We start from the raw sequence: 17,500 nt of genomic DNA, 5'->3' as shown, positions 1-17,500 counted from the left end.
GTGACCCCTTAAATGGTCTTAATGACCCCCCAACTTGAAAAAATTGCCTGGAATGCTGCACGTACCACAGGCAAAACAAGTGTACCCTCACGGAGGGTCTAGTTTGACAATTTTTGGCTTTCACTTGACGTCATCAAAACAAAAAAGTAAGGAATTATCAATCCTTTTCAGATTCTAGTTTAGTTAGTTATTAGAACAGCTGAAGACTTATCTTTTCACAAATTTTCAGTTTGATAGGGTTTTTCGTCTTGTGATAAAACAAGGTTGAATTTCTAAGCTTTTGCGTGACTCAATATTAAAATTGCGGTCGAGAATACTATCACATAGGTTAAAAAAGATTTGAGATCTGAGATTTTTTAATTTGATCAGTCCTTGTGTGAGAATAAGCACTCATATAGATGTTTATGAGCCCTCAGAAGACGACTACTGGCTTTTTATAGCAAAACTCGATGCCCCTGAGAGGCACCCAGACATGGTGTCTCCATACAAAGCTTTATAAATTTGAGTAAAACGTTTCTTCGAATTTATCTCACACGAAACATCTCAGAGACCTGAACCTTTGCGAGACTGTTTGAATATTCATCTTCTTTTATCTCTTTGATTCTTGACTTTATTTATTGAATGGTTTTGATGATGGTGTGACAGGGAAAACCGGCAATATGGAATAAAGCGCTGTGTTACCTTGTTGGAACGGGTATTTAGGGTCATGCAATACAAATTACGCTCGTAATCTGGCTGCGCTTCATGTTGTGACTGCAGAATGAATGTTTTTGATTGACGTGTAACATGAAACGTGACGTGGCGAGCTGTAATTATGAAGATATAGAAAAGCGCATTGAATCAGAGATCGGCACGAGTGATTTGGTGCGAACTGAGTTGAACACCATCGTTGACAAAATGGAAAATGCACTGAAGCTACTGTCCCCACCGCGCCCTCTTCTCAACAGCAGCAGATGATAACCGAAGGGCAGAATGTTTACACAGGAGTTCACGCTCCGCTCACACAATCACCACATGGTCCACAGCCATCTGGAACAACAGCGAAACTGCCTAAACTGGAAGTCAAGAAATTTGTTGGAAAATTACAAGAGTGGCAGGAATTTTGGGATGCGTTCGAAAGCGCGATAGTCAACAATAAAAGCCTTGTAGCGGTAGACAAGTTTACATACCTTCGGAGTTTACTAGTTGAACCGGTGAGATCGACAATCACGGGGTTTTCTTTGACTTCAGCGAATTACCCAGCAGCTGTAGAGGTCTTAAAGAAACGATATGGCAAAGAAACTGCCATTAAGAGGGCCCATGTGAAGGACCTCCTCAATTTGCCGAAAGTGTTTCATGATGAGGATACGACTCGTTTGAGAAAACTATATGATGGGTGCGAATCGCATTTCCGAGGCCTTAAAGCTCTTGGCGTGGATGAAAGCACCTACTCTGCAGTAGTTGTATCTGCTGTACTAAACAAACTGCCCGAAGTCTTCAGACTGACTATTACAAGGAGAACAGATTTCTTGAGCTGGGACGTGGAGGAAATGCTCGAGGCATTTTCAAAGCAATTAGTACTTAGAGAGAACCATGACCATGCAGTATCCGCGAACGCGGAATCTCAAGATCCGAGACACAGTGTTTTTCGTGCCAAAGAGCATCGAATGAGAGCAGCAGGAGGAAGTACTACGCTGTACACAAGACAGGAAGTGGAGAACTGTGCGTTATGTCTGGGCAAGCACACCCATGAGTACTGTACCAAGGTAGTTAACGTAAACAACCGTAAGGAAATTCTATGTAAGTTCGGAAGGTTTTTTAAGTGTTTAAAAAAGGGACTTCGAGTGAAAGATTGTACTACCCTTTCGTTGTGTAATAGATGTGGTCAAAATCACCACATCTCTTGTGTAACAACCCTAGTGAGCCAGTAAATTGTGCGACTGAAGCTAGGCCAGCTGCGAATTTCATTAGCGCTAGTCCCAGTAGCTTGCATGTGGTTACGGGAGGGCGTGTAGCCTTGTAAACAGCGTGCGCTGCTATTCGCGGCAAGGGACAACCGTGAAAGGTTAGAGTTTTGTTCGATGCCGGCAGTCATCGTTCCTTTGTGACTGTCAGAGTAGCTCAGTATGCGCAGCTCAGCGTTATTAGAAGAGAGTGGCTTGGAATTAGTGCCTTTGGACAAACTTCAGGAGATATGCAGTTGAGAGATGTCGTGCACATGGAGGTATGTGCGTTGGGGTGGGGGGGGGGGGGGGGGTCAGAAAGTTATTAACGTAGGAGCCTATGTAGTTCCCGAATATCAACAATCCAAAACAGCCATGTGGAAATTGCAAAACATGACTACCCCCATTTCAAGGGTTTATGGTTCTTGGACGTAAGCGTAGGAAGAGAAAAAATGTGTATAGATGTACTGATAGGCGCGGATTACTTGTGGAGCTTCCAGAAACCGGTGCATCATTAGGGGTAGACCTGATAAACCTGTCGCTATAGAAACAGAATTAGGGTGGGTGTTGTCAGAGTGAAGTTGATTCCGTGCACATTGAAGTTAATTTGATTGGATGCCCACCCGACGAAAGCGTAAATTTAGAACGTGACGTCCATAAGCTATGGGATTTGGAAACCTTAGGTATTACGGAGAACAAAGATGAAGTGCATGAGGCCTTTGAAAGTAGTGTTTCCTTCACAGGTAAAAGGTATTCTGTTAGGTTGCCTTGGAAGGAGGGACATCCAGAACTTCCCAATAACTACGCCACAAGTTTGCACCGTTTGAAAACGCAGATTGCAAGACTAGGAAGGGAACCGGAAGTTCTTGTTGCGCATGCGGCCATCATCAAAGATCAACTGGAAGCCGGGATAATCGAGAAGGTGGTTGAACTAGAAAGAGCCTCGAACGTCCACTACTTGCCGCACCAAGCCGTGACTCGCACAGAGTCAACAACCACGAAGGTCAGAATTGTGCATGACGCGTCGTCGAAAGAAGGTAAGATGGGTACGTCATTAGACGACTGTTTACATGTTGGACCTTCGCTGAACCCCCTTCTTTATGACATATTGGTGCGATTTAGAGAAAACAGAATTTTCCTGGTCGGGACATCGAGAACGTGTTTTTGAATATAGACGTTGATGAGGAGGATCGGGATTGCTTGCGATTAGAGTGAGATTATGATGCAGACGTAATTACGTTTAACTTGGCTGAAGTTGCAAACCGTGCTAGGGGCTGTTCCGCGTCAAAACTTACACGTTCGGGCTGTTGGCAGGGATCTTTGACCCTCTTAGAATTGTGAGCCCAATTACAGTAACTGCTAAGATTGTTTTTCAAGATATGTGTCGTTTTAAGATTGACTTGGAAGACCCACTTGCCGATGAAATCAAGAAATTAAAGGGGTTGAAAATTGGATGAAGAGACTCACTGATTGCCAAAAGGTCACGATTAAGCGATGTCTTTGGAATCACGTACGCGAAGAGGCTGTAGAATGCTCACTTCGTGGATTTGCAGTTACCAGTAAGAACGCTTTCTGTGCAGTGATTTACCTAGCGTACACAACCAGTTCTGGAAGATACGCAAGAATATTGACCTCGAAGACTAGAGTCGCCCCTTTAAAGGAGTTGTCGATACCAAGGCTAGAGCTCATGTCCGCTCTCATGCTGGCGAAACTTATGAGTACAGTAGAGAAGGCATTGTCTCAACAGTCTGGTGTCAAACGGTCTCGATTGTGGCTGGATAGCATGACGGCGTTGTTCTGGATAATGAACCGAGGAGAATGGAAGGAGTTCGTACGGCATCGGGTCAATGAGATCTTAAGGTTGAGTGAAAAGGGAGATTGGAGGACAGCAAAATCCAGCTGACGTTGGTTCGAGGGGAGTGAATGCGGTAGAGCTGACGCAGAGTGAGATATGGTTGCATGGTCCAGGATGGCTAGTACAGGGAAAACCAGCTGGCCGGCAATCAAATCCATCCAACCCACGAATGAGAGCAGCGAAGAAGAACGTAAGGCCAGAGTGATGACAGTGCAAGTTGACACATCCCTCGGTTTAGACAAAGTTGTTGAGATTGACAGGTACAGTTCTGGGAGAACACTGTTCAGAGTGACTGTGTGGGTTAAACGGTTTTGCTTTAATGTTAAGAAGAATAGGAGAAAAGAAAGAAGGAAGCTCTAACAGTGCAAGAATTGACGGAAGCTGAAGGTGATTGCATTAAGGTCGCACAGAAAGGACAACAATTTCAACCAGATTGTCAGTAAATTTGGACTGATAGAAGATGACTATGGTATACTGAGATGCAAGGGACGCTTGGAATATTCTGATCTGCCACTGGATGCAAAGGAACCGATAATTTTGGCCAAGGAACACCGCTTCACGTGGCTGCAGATACAACAGTGCCATGAGAAAGTTATGCATAACGGAGTGGGAAGCACGCTAGCCGAAGTGCGATCGAGATTCTGGGTACCAAAAGATAGACAAGAAGTAAAGAAATTGCTCAATCGGTACGTTGTGTGTAAGAAATTAGAAGGGACGTCGTTTTCACAGCCAGCAGTTTCTAGCTTACCAGAGTTTAGAGTGAGACCAGCTCCGCCTTTCTCGAAGGTTAGGGTAGAATAGAGGAAAGTAGATGAGAAAAGCTTACATAGCACTATTCTCGTGCTGTGTGACAAGGGCTTTGCATCTGGACCTAGTGGATAATCTCTCGGCAACGGCCTTCCTGCATTGTTTGAGGAAGTTTACGGCCAGGAGGGGAACGCCCACATTGATTGTATCGGACAACGCCAAGACCTTTAAAGGGACAGAGAGAAAACTTCAGATGCTTTACCGTCACCCCGAAGTGAGAGCGGAACTGGAGAACAAACGAATTGATTGGCGTTTCAACTTGAAGAGAGCCCCGTGGGGGGGGGGGGGGGGGGTGGGTTTTTTGAGAGAATGGTGAAGAGCGTCAAAGGGGGCCTCCACAAGGTTCTCGGTAATGCCAGACTAACATATGATGAGTTGTTAACAGTTCTTGTGGAAGTGGAAGGAACTCTCAACTCCAGACCGATGACATATGACGACAGCAGTCCGGAAGGTGAAGTCTTGACTCCTACACACTTCATCTATGGATGATGACTTATGTCATTGGCGGAAATAACTGAAGAGGAGGACGAGAGCGAGAGCTTTTGTACAAGGAGATGTAAGTATTTGAATCTGAAGCTGCAACACTTCTGGAAGAGATGACAGCGGGAATATTTGACGGGTCTAAGAGAGAGCCGTGATATGCAATGCTCTGAGAACGGGAAGTTGCCTAAGGTGGGAGATGTGGTTACAGTGCACCAGGAAGGTACGAAGAGGGGGAACTGGAAGGTAGGAGTCATTGAAAGTCTTATTGTGGGGAAAGATAAGGAAGTAAGGGGAGCGAATGTGAGAGTGATCACAAGAGGCAAACCAGTTTACATTAGCAGACCTGTGCAAAAGTTATTCCCGTCAGGAGTTAATGCAGGGTCACTGGAAGGCGTCAGTGCAGAGGAGAGCCTCTGAAAACACAAGACACAACATTCCTCATCGAGCTGCCGCGCTTGATGCTGCGTGGAAGACGACCCTGAGCAAGACTAACCTTCACGGTTGAGTCCTTGACTCCTTTTGAGTCAAGGGTGGGGGGAGTGTCGGAACGCGTATTTAGGGTCACGCAATGCAAATCACGCGCGTAATATGGCTGCGCTTCATGTTGTGGCCGCAGAATGAATGTTATTTCAGTAATGTGACATTGATTGACGTGTAAAATGAAACGTGACAAAAGAGAGAGAAAAGTGTACGGTTGTTGTGAGTCTAGAGTGAAGAAGAACGAAATTGTAGTTCACTCAGATCGTGAAGCGTTTTTGTATAACAAGAGAAGAACCGGAACGAAATAAAGACCGAATACAGTCCTCAGTGAAGTGTATGATTTTGTACATACTGCACTACCACACGTACGCAATGCCTGCTAATTTTTTTAAACGATGACAGGGATTTTTTCTTTCTGACAAATTATTAATAGGCTGGTAGCCAGGTTTTTAACCTGAGAAAAATATCTGTTTCGTCGTATGAACGTGTGAGCCAAAGGGTAATGGTAATGGTAATCGTAATGAATTTATATAGCGCATTTTGTATTGACATATTCAAGTGCGCTTTACAAGCAAGGGATCTATGGGTGAGATCGGACATCAGCATATACAGGCGCCGCTGGCAGCCTCTATCAGTCCATTAGCGATCTCACTCAGCACATGAATGAATGACATGAGTCCTGACCACAACACCGGGAGCTACATACCCTACACTTTACGAATAGTGTGTGGGTTCTTTTACGTCCCACTGGTTTGTGAACATTGAAGGGTTGTGAGACGGGGGCCACGGTTTATAGTCCTTATCCGAGAATAATTGAAAGTCTTAACCATTTGCAGATGTAATTACAAAGGCAGCACTTTCTCCTCAGTTATTTTAAGACCCTAATTGTTGGTCCGGCCGGAGTCGAACTCACGACCTCCCACATGAAAGCCAGATGCTCAACCAACTGAGCCACCGGTGCGCGGGCCTCTGCTGGCACGACTTCTGGGTGACCCCTTAAATGGTCTTAATGACCCCCGACTTGAAAAAATTGACTGGAATGCTGCAGTTCAATACCACCCATCCGCGTCCCTTCTGTTTTTGAGTAACACCTACCACAGGTAACCCAGTGTACGCTCATGGAGCGTCTAGCTTTATTATTGGCTGAGATGTAACAACTTTCCTTTTCCCACCCCAGTGGGAGCGAGGAAGGCGAGAGGCCTTGGGAACTAGGTTGGAGCTGTGCAGGAGCGGCAAAAGACCGCAGCGAGAGAACCAGCAGGAAAAATGAGTAATCCCCACTTTTTTTCTCGCTCGTTTAGTATGATAACTTCTGGGTAATTACATTTACGCAGGCACCCAAACTCTGAATTGTCAAGACTTCTGACCTCTGCCCAGTTGAGGCCGATATCGGTCGCTTGTTCCTTGGCCAGTGAACAAACTGAGCTGGGCTCTATTTAATTACTGATCGTTAATTTTTTACTATTTTTCCACAGAGTCTATGGATGTGTCTTATTTGTGGCCACATCGGATGCAGTAGAGAACTTCCGTCTCACGCCAAAAGGTTCATAATAACAGTCTTGATGTTCTTTGGAAACAAATCGGCGTTTATGTTCCTGCAAACGTTTTTTCCAATGCCTTGGATTTCACTACGAGCTTTGCACAAAATGTTGGCTATTCTGTAATTTCAGACATTTCCAAGAGACGCAACACACCTATTCGCTAGAGTTGGGAACCCAAAGAGTGTGGGATTACTCTGGAGGTACAGTACCTTAGCTTTTTCTTGGAAATTTGATAGGAATGAATAACAAACGAAGGAAACTCTTTTTGGTTAATTTTCGGCCTTGTTAATGAGGTATGTCGAAGTCATTATTGATAAACATTAACCGGGGCCAAAACTTTACTGTCTCCTCCACAAGCATTGCGAGAATTCCCCGTCATGGCAGTATGCAGAAAGTCCGTCAGCGCAACTTAGGCAAGGTAGACAAGTTTTCTCGCTCGAATATCGTGTAGCTCAGGGATAGAGCATCCGAACTTGTTATATGCGAGTGTACCGTTTGCAAGTTTGCCTCATTAGGGTAAGTGCATTCACGTCGTGAAGTCTCATAGATCAACCAAGAAACCAGCACTGACTTTTGAAAGTGAATCACATAATTACCTGTCACTGAAATCTGAGAAAACTGGGGTAAGTTATATGGACGATATTTGAGGAATTCTGTTTTAAAATTTTGATATTTCACAAATCATTTATGTGTTCACTGGCGCTAATTTGCCTCCAGGTAATTTATCACCCTTTGATGGCCAATGTCTCACTGATTATTGAGCCAAAAAGCCTCCTAGCCCCTTTGCCTTCGATAAGCAGAGTCGTTTGCCAAAGAAATAAATGTCAACAGTGACGTCAATAGAAAGGTCGTAGGTTTGACTCTAGTCTTATCAAAAGCAATTGCGGGGTTATTTTTCTGAGTACGCGCTAGTCACTTTCCTCGTAATTAAATCTCGTGAAATGGGCCGTTACGCAGTTTACCCGGGAGGTGTCTCTTCATTTATACAAGCACAGTGCCGTTTTTGCAAAATACTGCAATCAAAGTTAGTAAATTAAGCATCCTTCTTTATTCAAAGACAACTTTGTTCATCGTCTGATCCAGAAAAAGACCGACGGCAAACTTGTGGAATACGGCTTAGGACAAGAGGTATGAAATAATCAGTGGTGGGGATCGTTTGAACCCGAAAGAAAATGTTGCAGGACTGCAACAGTAGTAGCCAATTACAGGGACAAGCTATTAGATGCAGATTCTCCGATTTTGCCTTCCGTCCACTCGTAAACAGTGTATTTGGTCTCCGAAAACGGTGGAGACTTTTGAAAACGCAGACTTTCCGTATATGTGTGGACGGACGAAAACGGAGGTTTTCGGATACGATGATGTCATCGCTCGAGTCCAGTCATCCCCGGTCTTCGGAAATGAAGATAACGGATTCTAGACACGTTTTGTCTTTACCTCTTGGGCTTCTTTCAAGTTTAATAGATTGCATGCAGTTGCATTTTACGTTTTTAAATCTTCAAGCTGAGTATTGAAGAAAGCGATTGGACATAGAAAGTTTTTTTTCCGTGTGAGCTACGGCAATGCGGTAAGGGCTGTAAAAGGATGAGACAGAAGGTTAATTTTTTGTAGATTTACTGCATTTTTTCGCTGATTTCGACATGTCAGAAGATGTAAACAACACTGAACATGAACACTGATCAACACCAAGCGAAAATTGGCGCCGAATTGCTGCGTGCGGGCGCATATATTGCTAGCTTTGCGCATGTTTTGAAAGGAAACTGTCGTATTCGCATCGTTTTAGCGTTTTCGTGTGGACGGATGAATACGATTTCAATACGCTACGTGTGGACACGTATTTCTTTTGAAAACGGAGAGAAAAGTCTCGGTTTTCAAAAATATTCGGATACGAGTGGAAGCGCGTTTGTTTGTGCTCAAAACTTCAAATCCTTTGAACTAACCCTCGGAACTTGTCATCACTGCAGGTTATGGACGAAGAGAAAATGGATTCATTAACGCTTTGTTTGTTTCGTGGATGGTTTATTTATTAACACCGGGTTTTCGTCTGATTTTTAATAACATGTCTTTGCCTTTTCGTTTGTTCTTTACCAGTACACTTATCTCCTAACAAGTCAACTTGAAAACCAGCGACATTATTTCCAAGAAAAAATAACACAAATTGAAAAAGATTCTGCTGAACAGGTAAGTCCTAAAATGTTCATAAGTGCTTGTTTAAGTAAGCCTTCCCACATGAAGTGGGCATAGAGTTATATTTCTTAAATCCTCTTTTTTGTAAGAATAAAATCAAGAGACCGACGCAATCCATCTAATACGTTAGATGCAGCGGATATACGCTTGCAAACACTTCAAAATCTCTGGATCGGTTGACAAGATAAGGCAATCAGACACGAAATACGTTGGATTTCAAATTTCGAATGCTAAGGGATGGCCATTCTGCGAGTACCTCGGCCTGTGTTCGAAAACATGGAAGAAAGGGAGTGATATTCCCTGGCTGGAGAACCGAGCTACGCGGTAGGCGTAGCAGGCGCAGCAGACGTGGGAATGTTGTATAATTACTTCATTTCTTCTTTTTACACTGAAATGATAAAAATAAGAAGCCCAGACCAAGTGCTTTACCCTATTATGGCAATCGAAAGCGGAACTCGTCGCTAGATTGTGCGAGCTGTCACCACTGTGCCAGCCCTTCCCTCTCTTCCATCGCCGGAGGAATTGTTCGTTTCTGATCACTAATGTAGTTGCCCCTTTCATTGTAACTATTATTCACCAACAGGTGAGTTCCATGGAGAAGCAGTCGCAGAAAACACTGGAGGAATATAAGAAGTTAGAATTGAAACTTGCAGAAGCTGAGAAAGAGAACAAAAATATACAGAAAAACTACGACCAGGTATGAGGTAGCAAGAACTAGGGTCTCCATGTTGCTTACTGCAAACTTATCCAAGTGGTCCCATTCGGCGTATCAGAGGGTACTTATTGGTGTTGTAGAGAGAAAAACTGACTGACAATTTGCGCGTGTAAATAGATCAAGTTTTAGGGGAACATTAACTGAATGGTTGAAATACATTTCATCGCCTTCACGTTTCACATGAACAATGAACGATTACTTACGTCTTCCCAATAACATTACATAACACAGCCTTGTTTTTCTTTTTTTGTGTTCCACTAATCTCCATGGATGTCGATAATGACATTTCCTTCGCTCAACAAGGTCTTTAACAAAAACTGCGTTCTACTTCTCAATTCTCGTTTCTTGAAAAAAGTGACTTTTTCACATTTCACGGGAAATATATTACGAACTGTGCTAAAGAATGCCCTTTACCGCCCTCTAAAATAAGAAAGGACAAATTTCAGTTGGAACAGGAAACTGAAGCCGCAAGAAAAGCCTTTGCCATCGAAAGGTTCAAGGTGAACGGTACGAGTTACTGAGGGCTTTCGCCGGACACTCGTCCTCTGTTTGTTTTACGAACAAACTCCTTGAAGCTTTCACTGACTGAGTATGGAGGTATATCTATGACAAAATTCAATGATGAGTATTTGAAGTAAAATCGTCCAAATCATAAATGCATCAATCCAAAGCTGAATGGCAACAAGCCGATTCTGCAAATGGCCATCACGGAAAGAGGCATAACGCTAAAAGTCATAACGCAAACAGCCATATCGCAAAAAGGCATAATGCAAAAAGGCATAACGCAAATAGTCATAACGTAAAGAGGAATAACGCAAAGAGTCATAATGCAAAAAGGCATATCGCAAATAGTCATAACGCGAATAGGCATAACGCAAATAGGCATCACGCAAAGACGCATAAAGCAAATAGCCATAGCGCAAAAAGCATAACGAAATGAGGAATAACGCAGAGCCATAATGCAGAGGCATAACTTAAACAGGAAAAAAAAGTTCGATAGCGATTATATGTCCTTTCCCTTGAGCAATCGACTGACGTTTTTTTTTAGAGCTGAAATTATTTACGGGGTACACAGATAGTCTCCATTCTTCCAATAGCCTTGGCGTTATGCCTCTGCGTTATGACTATTTTGCGTTATGCCTTTTTCGTTATGCTTTTCTGCGTTGAAACACATTTCATCGACTTCACGTTTCACAAGAACAATGAACGATTACTTACGTCTTCCCAATAACATCACATAGCATAGCCTTGTTTTTCTCTTTTTGTGTTCCACTAATTTCCATGGATGTCCATAATGACGTTTTCTTCACTCAACACGGTCTTTAACAAAAACTGCGCTTTACTTCTGAATTCTCATTTCTTGAAAAGAGTGACTTTTTCACATTTGACGGGAAATAAAATACCAACCCTGCTAAAAATTACCCTTTACCGCCCCCAAAAATAAGAAGTGCCAAATATCAGCTGGAACAGAAAACTGAACCTGGAAGGAAAGCTTCTACCATTGAAAGGTTTAACCTGAACGGTACGAGTCATTTGAGGGCTTTAGCCGGACACTCGTCCTTTGTTTGTTTTACGAACAAACTCGTTGAAGTTTCCACTGACTGAGAGACTGGGGGGGGGGGGGGGGGCGATCAATTGGATAGCACATGTTAACCCGAATTGCCTTGAGACATGCTAATAGTAGAGAATAGTGATTTTTACTAAAATTGGATCGGAGGACGAAGAAGACTACGAGTACTAGTCCGTACTAAGTGCGTTCTCGTAACGGAAAACTCGTACTCGTACTCGTTCTCCGATTTATCTCCCTACTCGTAGTCGTCCTCCGATCTAAAGGTTCCTAATGTTAGCATCGGAAACGAGTGCGAGTACGAGGACAAGTACAACTTGTACTCGTTCTCAAAGTTGTGCTCTACGTATTTAGGTAAGCGGTGTAACACGACTTCCAGCCTGCAGAAAATACTATTATGGGATGAATTTCATATTTCAGCGCCAGTTTTGAATGACTTAATTGCTGGTGTTTCCACTTTTCCTAGTGGAAGTCCTTTACAGTAAACGGCGCTCTGCAAACCCAATTTCCTTTTGAAAAACTGGTACTTTCCGCAACGACTTTTCGATGCAAAGTCGTCGCAGACCAACTTGCCGGGACGAGTGGAAAAAAAAAACCATTAAATACGCAAAACAAAAACATCGAAGGTCGATTTTAATCCACAACATCCCTTCTGGGACGGCTCACTTCGAACATTTGTGGGAAGATACTAAACGGCTAAATTCGGACATTTGTGAGAAGATTCTAAACGGCTAAACTCGGACATTTGTGAGAAGATTCTAATAACGAAATCCTATCAAGCAAAGCCTGAATTTTAAGGATATGAAATTAAAACTGGTGGTGAGATTTCGAGTCATGTGCACTTTAAATAAATGGTACCGTACTTCTTTAAGTTTATAGGATCGTGGCTTTTCGTTACCTGATCCCTTTTGTGTTATTCATGTTGTTGGCAAAGTTGCAAAACTTGAGAGTGAGCTAAAAGACGAACAAGAGGTTGGGAACTGTTATTTTTAACCTGAAGCCGCTCTTACGGGTTGAAACTTTTAGCCGAAAGTTATGTGCAACAGTGCTGCAAAAGAAGTTTCAGCAAGCGTTGCGCCGTGTAACATAAAAGGTCGAAACTACTTCGGGAGCGATGAAACTGGTCTCAAAATGTTGTTTACATGGCCTTTGCCGGTTTCTGATTGGTTTACGCAGCATAGCGTAACAAGACCGAGCGAGACCAGTTTCACGAAGTGGTGTTACACGGTGAAACTACTGTTTTTATCACCGCTGCGATTGCTGTGACCGTTCATGCACAGGCAGACAACCCTATGGGGATGCGAGAGCGCATGACGTCACGTTATTTTGAGAAGTTGTAACGACCGATTCAACCAATCGAGGAAAATGTTCCATAAAAACTTCAAATCGCGATGTTTCTTTCCTGAGGGACTGCCACACTTTTGTCATATTAAAAAGCCTAGAACAGTTGCGATTTTACAAGACGTTCTCGTTGCCGTTCCCGTCGTCTTTGATAAAGCTCCCTATTTTGAGACAATTGTAACGGCCGATTAAACTAATCGAGGAAAATGTTCCATAACAACTTCAAATCGCGATGTTTCTTTTAGAAAACTCATTTTATGGACAGCCAGACAAATAAAGTTCACTCAACTACTATTTCGTGCGTTGTCCTGAGTGATTTGATGGGTTTTTGGGACGCTTCGATTTTCTCTTTAGATCTCACACGTCGCCACATACAATATAAATAGACAAGCTTGTCTATTTAAACCCACCAAATCACTCAGGACAACGCAAAAAATAGTAGGTGAGTGAACTTTATTTATCTGGCTGTCCGTAAAGTGAGTTTTCGAAAAGAAACATCGCGATTTGAAGTAGTTGTGGAACATTTTCCTCGATTAGTTTAATCGGCCGTTACAATTGTCTCAAAATAGGGAGCTTTAGCAAAGACGACGGGAACGGCAACGAGAACGTCTTGTAAAAACATAAACTCACGTTCTTGCGATCACTTCGCAACTGTTCCAGGCTTTCCAATATGACAAAAGTGTGGCAGTCCCTCAGGAATGAAACCGGTATTAGCGGCACTTAATTTAGGGGAGAAAAAGGAAAATTTGTCTCCAAGCGCTAACGTTCTCCATAACACTTCAAACTTGGTTATTTCACGTTGTTGCTTTGCTGACGACGGCAAAGAAATGGACAAAAATGAAAAACGCACGTACAGGGCGTGTAAAGCTATTGTTTTTGCCCACTGAATATGCAAATTTGTGACGTTCTCGTCGACGTCGCCGTTGTCGTTGCTAAAGCTCCCTAGTACTAACGTGACGTCACGCGCTCTCGTAGGGTTGTCTGCCTGCGGTTGCTGAATTAGAAAGCGGTTCTACTTTTCGTGAAATTTGTCTCGCAACGGAAGTTTCACGAAACCGACCATGTTACACGGTGCAGTGCCTTCTGAAACTTGTTTCGCACCGCCGTTGAACACAATTTTCAGCTATAAGTTTCAACGTGTAACAGCGGCTTAGGTTGTCCCTTTTTGGAAGATACGTGGTGTATTTTGTCATTTAGTGGTTATCTATTGCATAAAATTATCTAAACGCGGTAAAACCTTCACGATTAGGGGTGAGGTTAGGGTAATTGTATAATTACTGAACGTTTTATACCTTGTTTAAAAAAATTTGTAACAATAGAAAAAGAGACACCGAGTACCTACCCCTTTTTTTAATCGGAGGAGCTGGATTGACACGAAGATGCTCCACAGGTACCCCAAGCTGATCAGTGTTGTTTAACTTATAGAGAAGCACTTCGCTAAAGCGGCGGAAAACCTCACAGAAGAAATGAAACAATTTAAGCAGTTATTTCATATTTGTCCCTTTCAAATTGTTACATACAGGTCCTTTTTCTGATCATCAGCTTAGGTTACCTCGAGATTTTCAGGGTTCCATTCCTCCTCTACTAACTGATTGCCTTCTCTCAGTTGGATTTGTAAATGCCGCTATGTTTGATTTGTTACTTTCTCTACACGACCTCAAGCTGCAAGCATAAACTATCACTGTGTATAAACAAAGCTTCTTCGATTCGCCGCTTGGAGCCAAAAGGAGTTTGCCTGACTCTGATGACGCCAAATATATTTTGCACACGTTCCTGTAAGAGTGACTATAATTTTTTAGGTGACTGTTTCATTTTTCAGCTGAACAAGTCTTTACAGGAAAATCAAAAGCTATTTCAAGAACAGTTGAAACAAAGCGAAGATAAGATACAATCACTAGAAGCGACGAAAAAACAGGTTAGTTTTGCCTAAACTTGGGAATCGTGAGACAGTAGAAAATGCATCAAGCAAATTATTAACGATTGAACTGCAGCAACGAATGTTTTGGACTCAGTTTCGTAGTTAGCTTCACAAGAGATTGCTATTTTGACACAGGAAGTGGCTGATCTTCAAGAGCAACTTGCAGATGTTATGCGGCACCTGGAGACCCAACAGGCGATTGCCTGTGCACCAGAGGAAACGAAACAGATATACAGTTCTTTCATATGCTGTTTCCCAGAGCAGTTACCTCGGCCTGTGTTCGAAAACATGCAAGAAAGGGAGTGATATTCCCAGGCTGGAGAACCGAGCTACGCGGTAGGCGTAGCATGCGCAGCATGCGCAGCAGACGTGGGAATGTTGTATAATTTCTTCTTTTTACACTGAAATGATAAAAATAAGAAGCCCAGACCAAGTGCTTTACCCTATTATGGCAATCGAAAGCGGAACTCGTCGCTAGATTGTGCGAGCTGTCTCCACTGTGCCAGCCCTTTCCTCTCTTCCATCGCCGGAGGAATTGTTCGTTTCTGATCACTAATGTAGTTGCCCCTTTCATTGTAACTATTATTCACCAACAGGTGAGTTCCATGGAGGAGCAGTCGCAGAAAACACTGGAGGAATATAAGAAATTAGAGAAAGAGAAGAAAAAAATAGAGAAAAAGTGCAAACAGGTATGAGATAGCCAGTACTAGGGTCTCCACATTGCCTACGGGAAACTACTCCAAGTGGTCCCATTCGGCGTATCAGGGGGTACTTATTGGTGCTGAAGAGAAAAAATCTGACGGTTTGCGCCTGTAAATGGATCAAGTTTTAGGAGGAACATTAACTGAACGGTTGAAACACATTTCATCGACTTCACGTTTCACAAGAACAATGAACGATTACTTACGTCTTCCCAATAACATCACATAGCATAGCCTTGTTTTTCTTTTTCTGTGTTCCACTAATTTCCATGGATGTCCATAATGACGTTTCCTTCACTCAACACGGTCTGTCACAAAAACTGCGCTTTACTTCTGAATTCTCATTTCTTGAAAAGAGTGACTTTTTCACATTTGACGGGAAAAAAAAAAACCAACCCTGCTAAAAATTACCCTTTACCGCCCCCAAAAATAAGAAGTGCCAAATATCAGCTGGAACAGAAAACTGAACCTGGAAGGAAAGCTTCTACCATCGAAAGTTTTAACCTGAACGGCTTTAGCCGGACACTCGTCCTTTGTTTAGAAGAGAACCCTCTCCAACACATGTTAACCCGAATTGCCTTGAGACATGCTAATAGTAGAGAATAGTGATTTTTACTAAAATTGAATCGGAGGACGAAGAAGACTACGAGTACTAGTCCGTACTAAGTGCGCGTTCTCCTAACGGAAAACTCGTACTCGTTCTCCGATTTATCTCCCTACTCGTAGTCGTCCTCCGATCTAAAGGTTCCTAATGTTAGCATCGGAAACGAGTGCGAGTACGAGGACAAGTACAACTTGTACTCGTTCTCAAAGTTGTGCTCTACGTATTTAGGTAAGCGGTGTAACACGACTTCCAGCCTGCAGAAAATACTATTATGGGATGAATTTCATATTTCAGCGCCAGTTTTGAATGACTTAATTGCTGGTGTTTCCACTTTTCCTAGTGGAAGTCCTTTACAGTAAACGGCGCTCTGCAAACCCAATTTCCTTTTGAAAAACTGGTACTTTCCGCAACGACTTTTCGATGCAAAGTCGTCGCAGACCAACTTGCCGGGACGAGTGGAAAAAAAAATCATTAAATACGCAAAAAAAAAACATCGAAGGTCGATTTTAATCCACAACATCCCTTCTGGGACGGCTCACTTCGGACATTTGTGGGAAGATTCTAAACGGCTAAATTCGGACATTTGTGAGAAGATTCTAATAACGAAATCCTATCAAGCAAAGCCTGAATTTTAAGGATATGAAATAAAAACTGGTGGTGAGATTTCGAGTCATGTGCACTTTAAATAAATGGTACCGTACTTCTTTAAGTTTATAGGATCGTGGCTTTTCGTTACCTGATCCCTTTTGTGTTATTCAGGTTGTTGACAAAGTTGCAAAACTTGAGAGTGAGCTAAAAGACGAACAAGAGGTTGGGAACTGTTATTAGGGAGCTTTAGCAAAAACGACGGGAACGGCAACGAGAACGTCTTGTAAAAACATAGACTCACGTTCTTGCGATCACTTCGCAACTGTTCCAAGCTTTTTAATCTGACAAAAGTGTCGCAGTCCCTCAGGAATGAAACCGGTATTAGCGGCACTTAAAGGAAGGAAAATTTGTCTCCAAGTGCTAACGTTCTCCATAACACTTCAAACTCAATTATTTCACGTTGTTGCTTTGCTGACTACGGCAAACAAATGGACAAAAATGAAAAACGCACGTGCAGGGCGTGCAAAAAGCTATTGTTTTTGCCCACTGAATATGCAAATTTGTGACGTTCTCGTTGCCGTCGCCGTTGTCGTTGCTAAAGCTCCCTACTAACTTGACGTCACGCGCTCTCGCATCCTTAGGGTTGTCTGCCTGCGGTTGCTGAATTAGAAAGCGGTTCTACTTTTCGTGAAATTTGTCTCGCAACGGAAGTTTCACGAAACCGACCATGTTACACGGTGCAGTGCCTCCTGAAACATGTTTCGCACCGCCGTTGAACACAATTTTCAGCCATA

At 42.9% G+C, this 17,500-nt stretch overlaps 2 protein-coding genes and 1 pseudogene across 8 annotated transcripts in view; all 3 read left to right on the top strand.

Annotated features, from left to right (window-relative positions):
* Window positions 1–17,500, top strand: part of LOC137975585 (BRCA1-associated protein-like) — a 125,507-nt gene that overhangs the window by 104,324 nt on the left and 3,683 nt on the right. For 5 of the 7 annotated variants that reach the window (XR_011117602.1, XM_068822702.1, XM_068822700.1 and 2 more), the window contains 8 exons: window positions 7,023–7,090; window positions 7,218–7,288; window positions 8,146–8,216; window positions 9,177–9,266; window positions 9,856–9,969; window positions 14,715–14,810; window positions 15,410–15,502; window positions 16,878–16,928. Coding sequence is in view for 6 of the 7 variants with exons in the window: in XM_068822702.1 (XP_068678803.1) it covers window positions 7,023–7,090; window positions 7,218–7,288; window positions 8,146–8,216; window positions 9,177–9,266; window positions 9,856–9,969; window positions 14,715–14,810; window positions 15,410–15,502; window positions 16,878–16,928 (654 nt within the window). In the remaining variant the exon portion in view is untranslated. The remainder of the gene's footprint in view (window positions 1–7,022; window positions 7,091–7,217; window positions 7,289–8,145; window positions 8,217–9,176; window positions 9,267–9,855; window positions 9,970–14,714; window positions 14,811–15,409; window positions 15,503–16,877; window positions 16,929–17,500) is intronic. The other 2 variants (XM_068822701.1, XM_068822704.1) reach the window with 2 other exon arrangements.
* LOC137975268 (uncharacterized) lies at window positions 954–3,379 on the top strand. Its single transcript, XM_068822356.1, has 4 exons — window positions 954–1,745; window positions 2,045–2,203; window positions 2,758–2,925; window positions 3,317–3,379. Exons 1-4 carry the CDS (start codon window positions 954–956, stop codon window positions 3,377–3,379), a joined length of 1,182 nt encoding a protein of 393 aa, XP_068678457.1.
* Window positions 3,892–5,073, top strand: LOC137975267 (uncharacterized; annotated as a pseudogene).

Source organism: Montipora foliosa, chromosome 11 (genome assembly GCF_036669935.1).
Source record: "Montipora foliosa isolate CH-2021 chromosome 11, ASM3666993v2, whole genome shotgun sequence".
Lineage (NCBI taxonomy): Eukaryota > Metazoa > Cnidaria > Anthozoa > Scleractinia > Acroporidae > Montipora > Montipora foliosa.
Note: the sequence above shows the minus strand (reverse complement) of the source record. Positions and strands in the feature narration are given on the sequence as shown.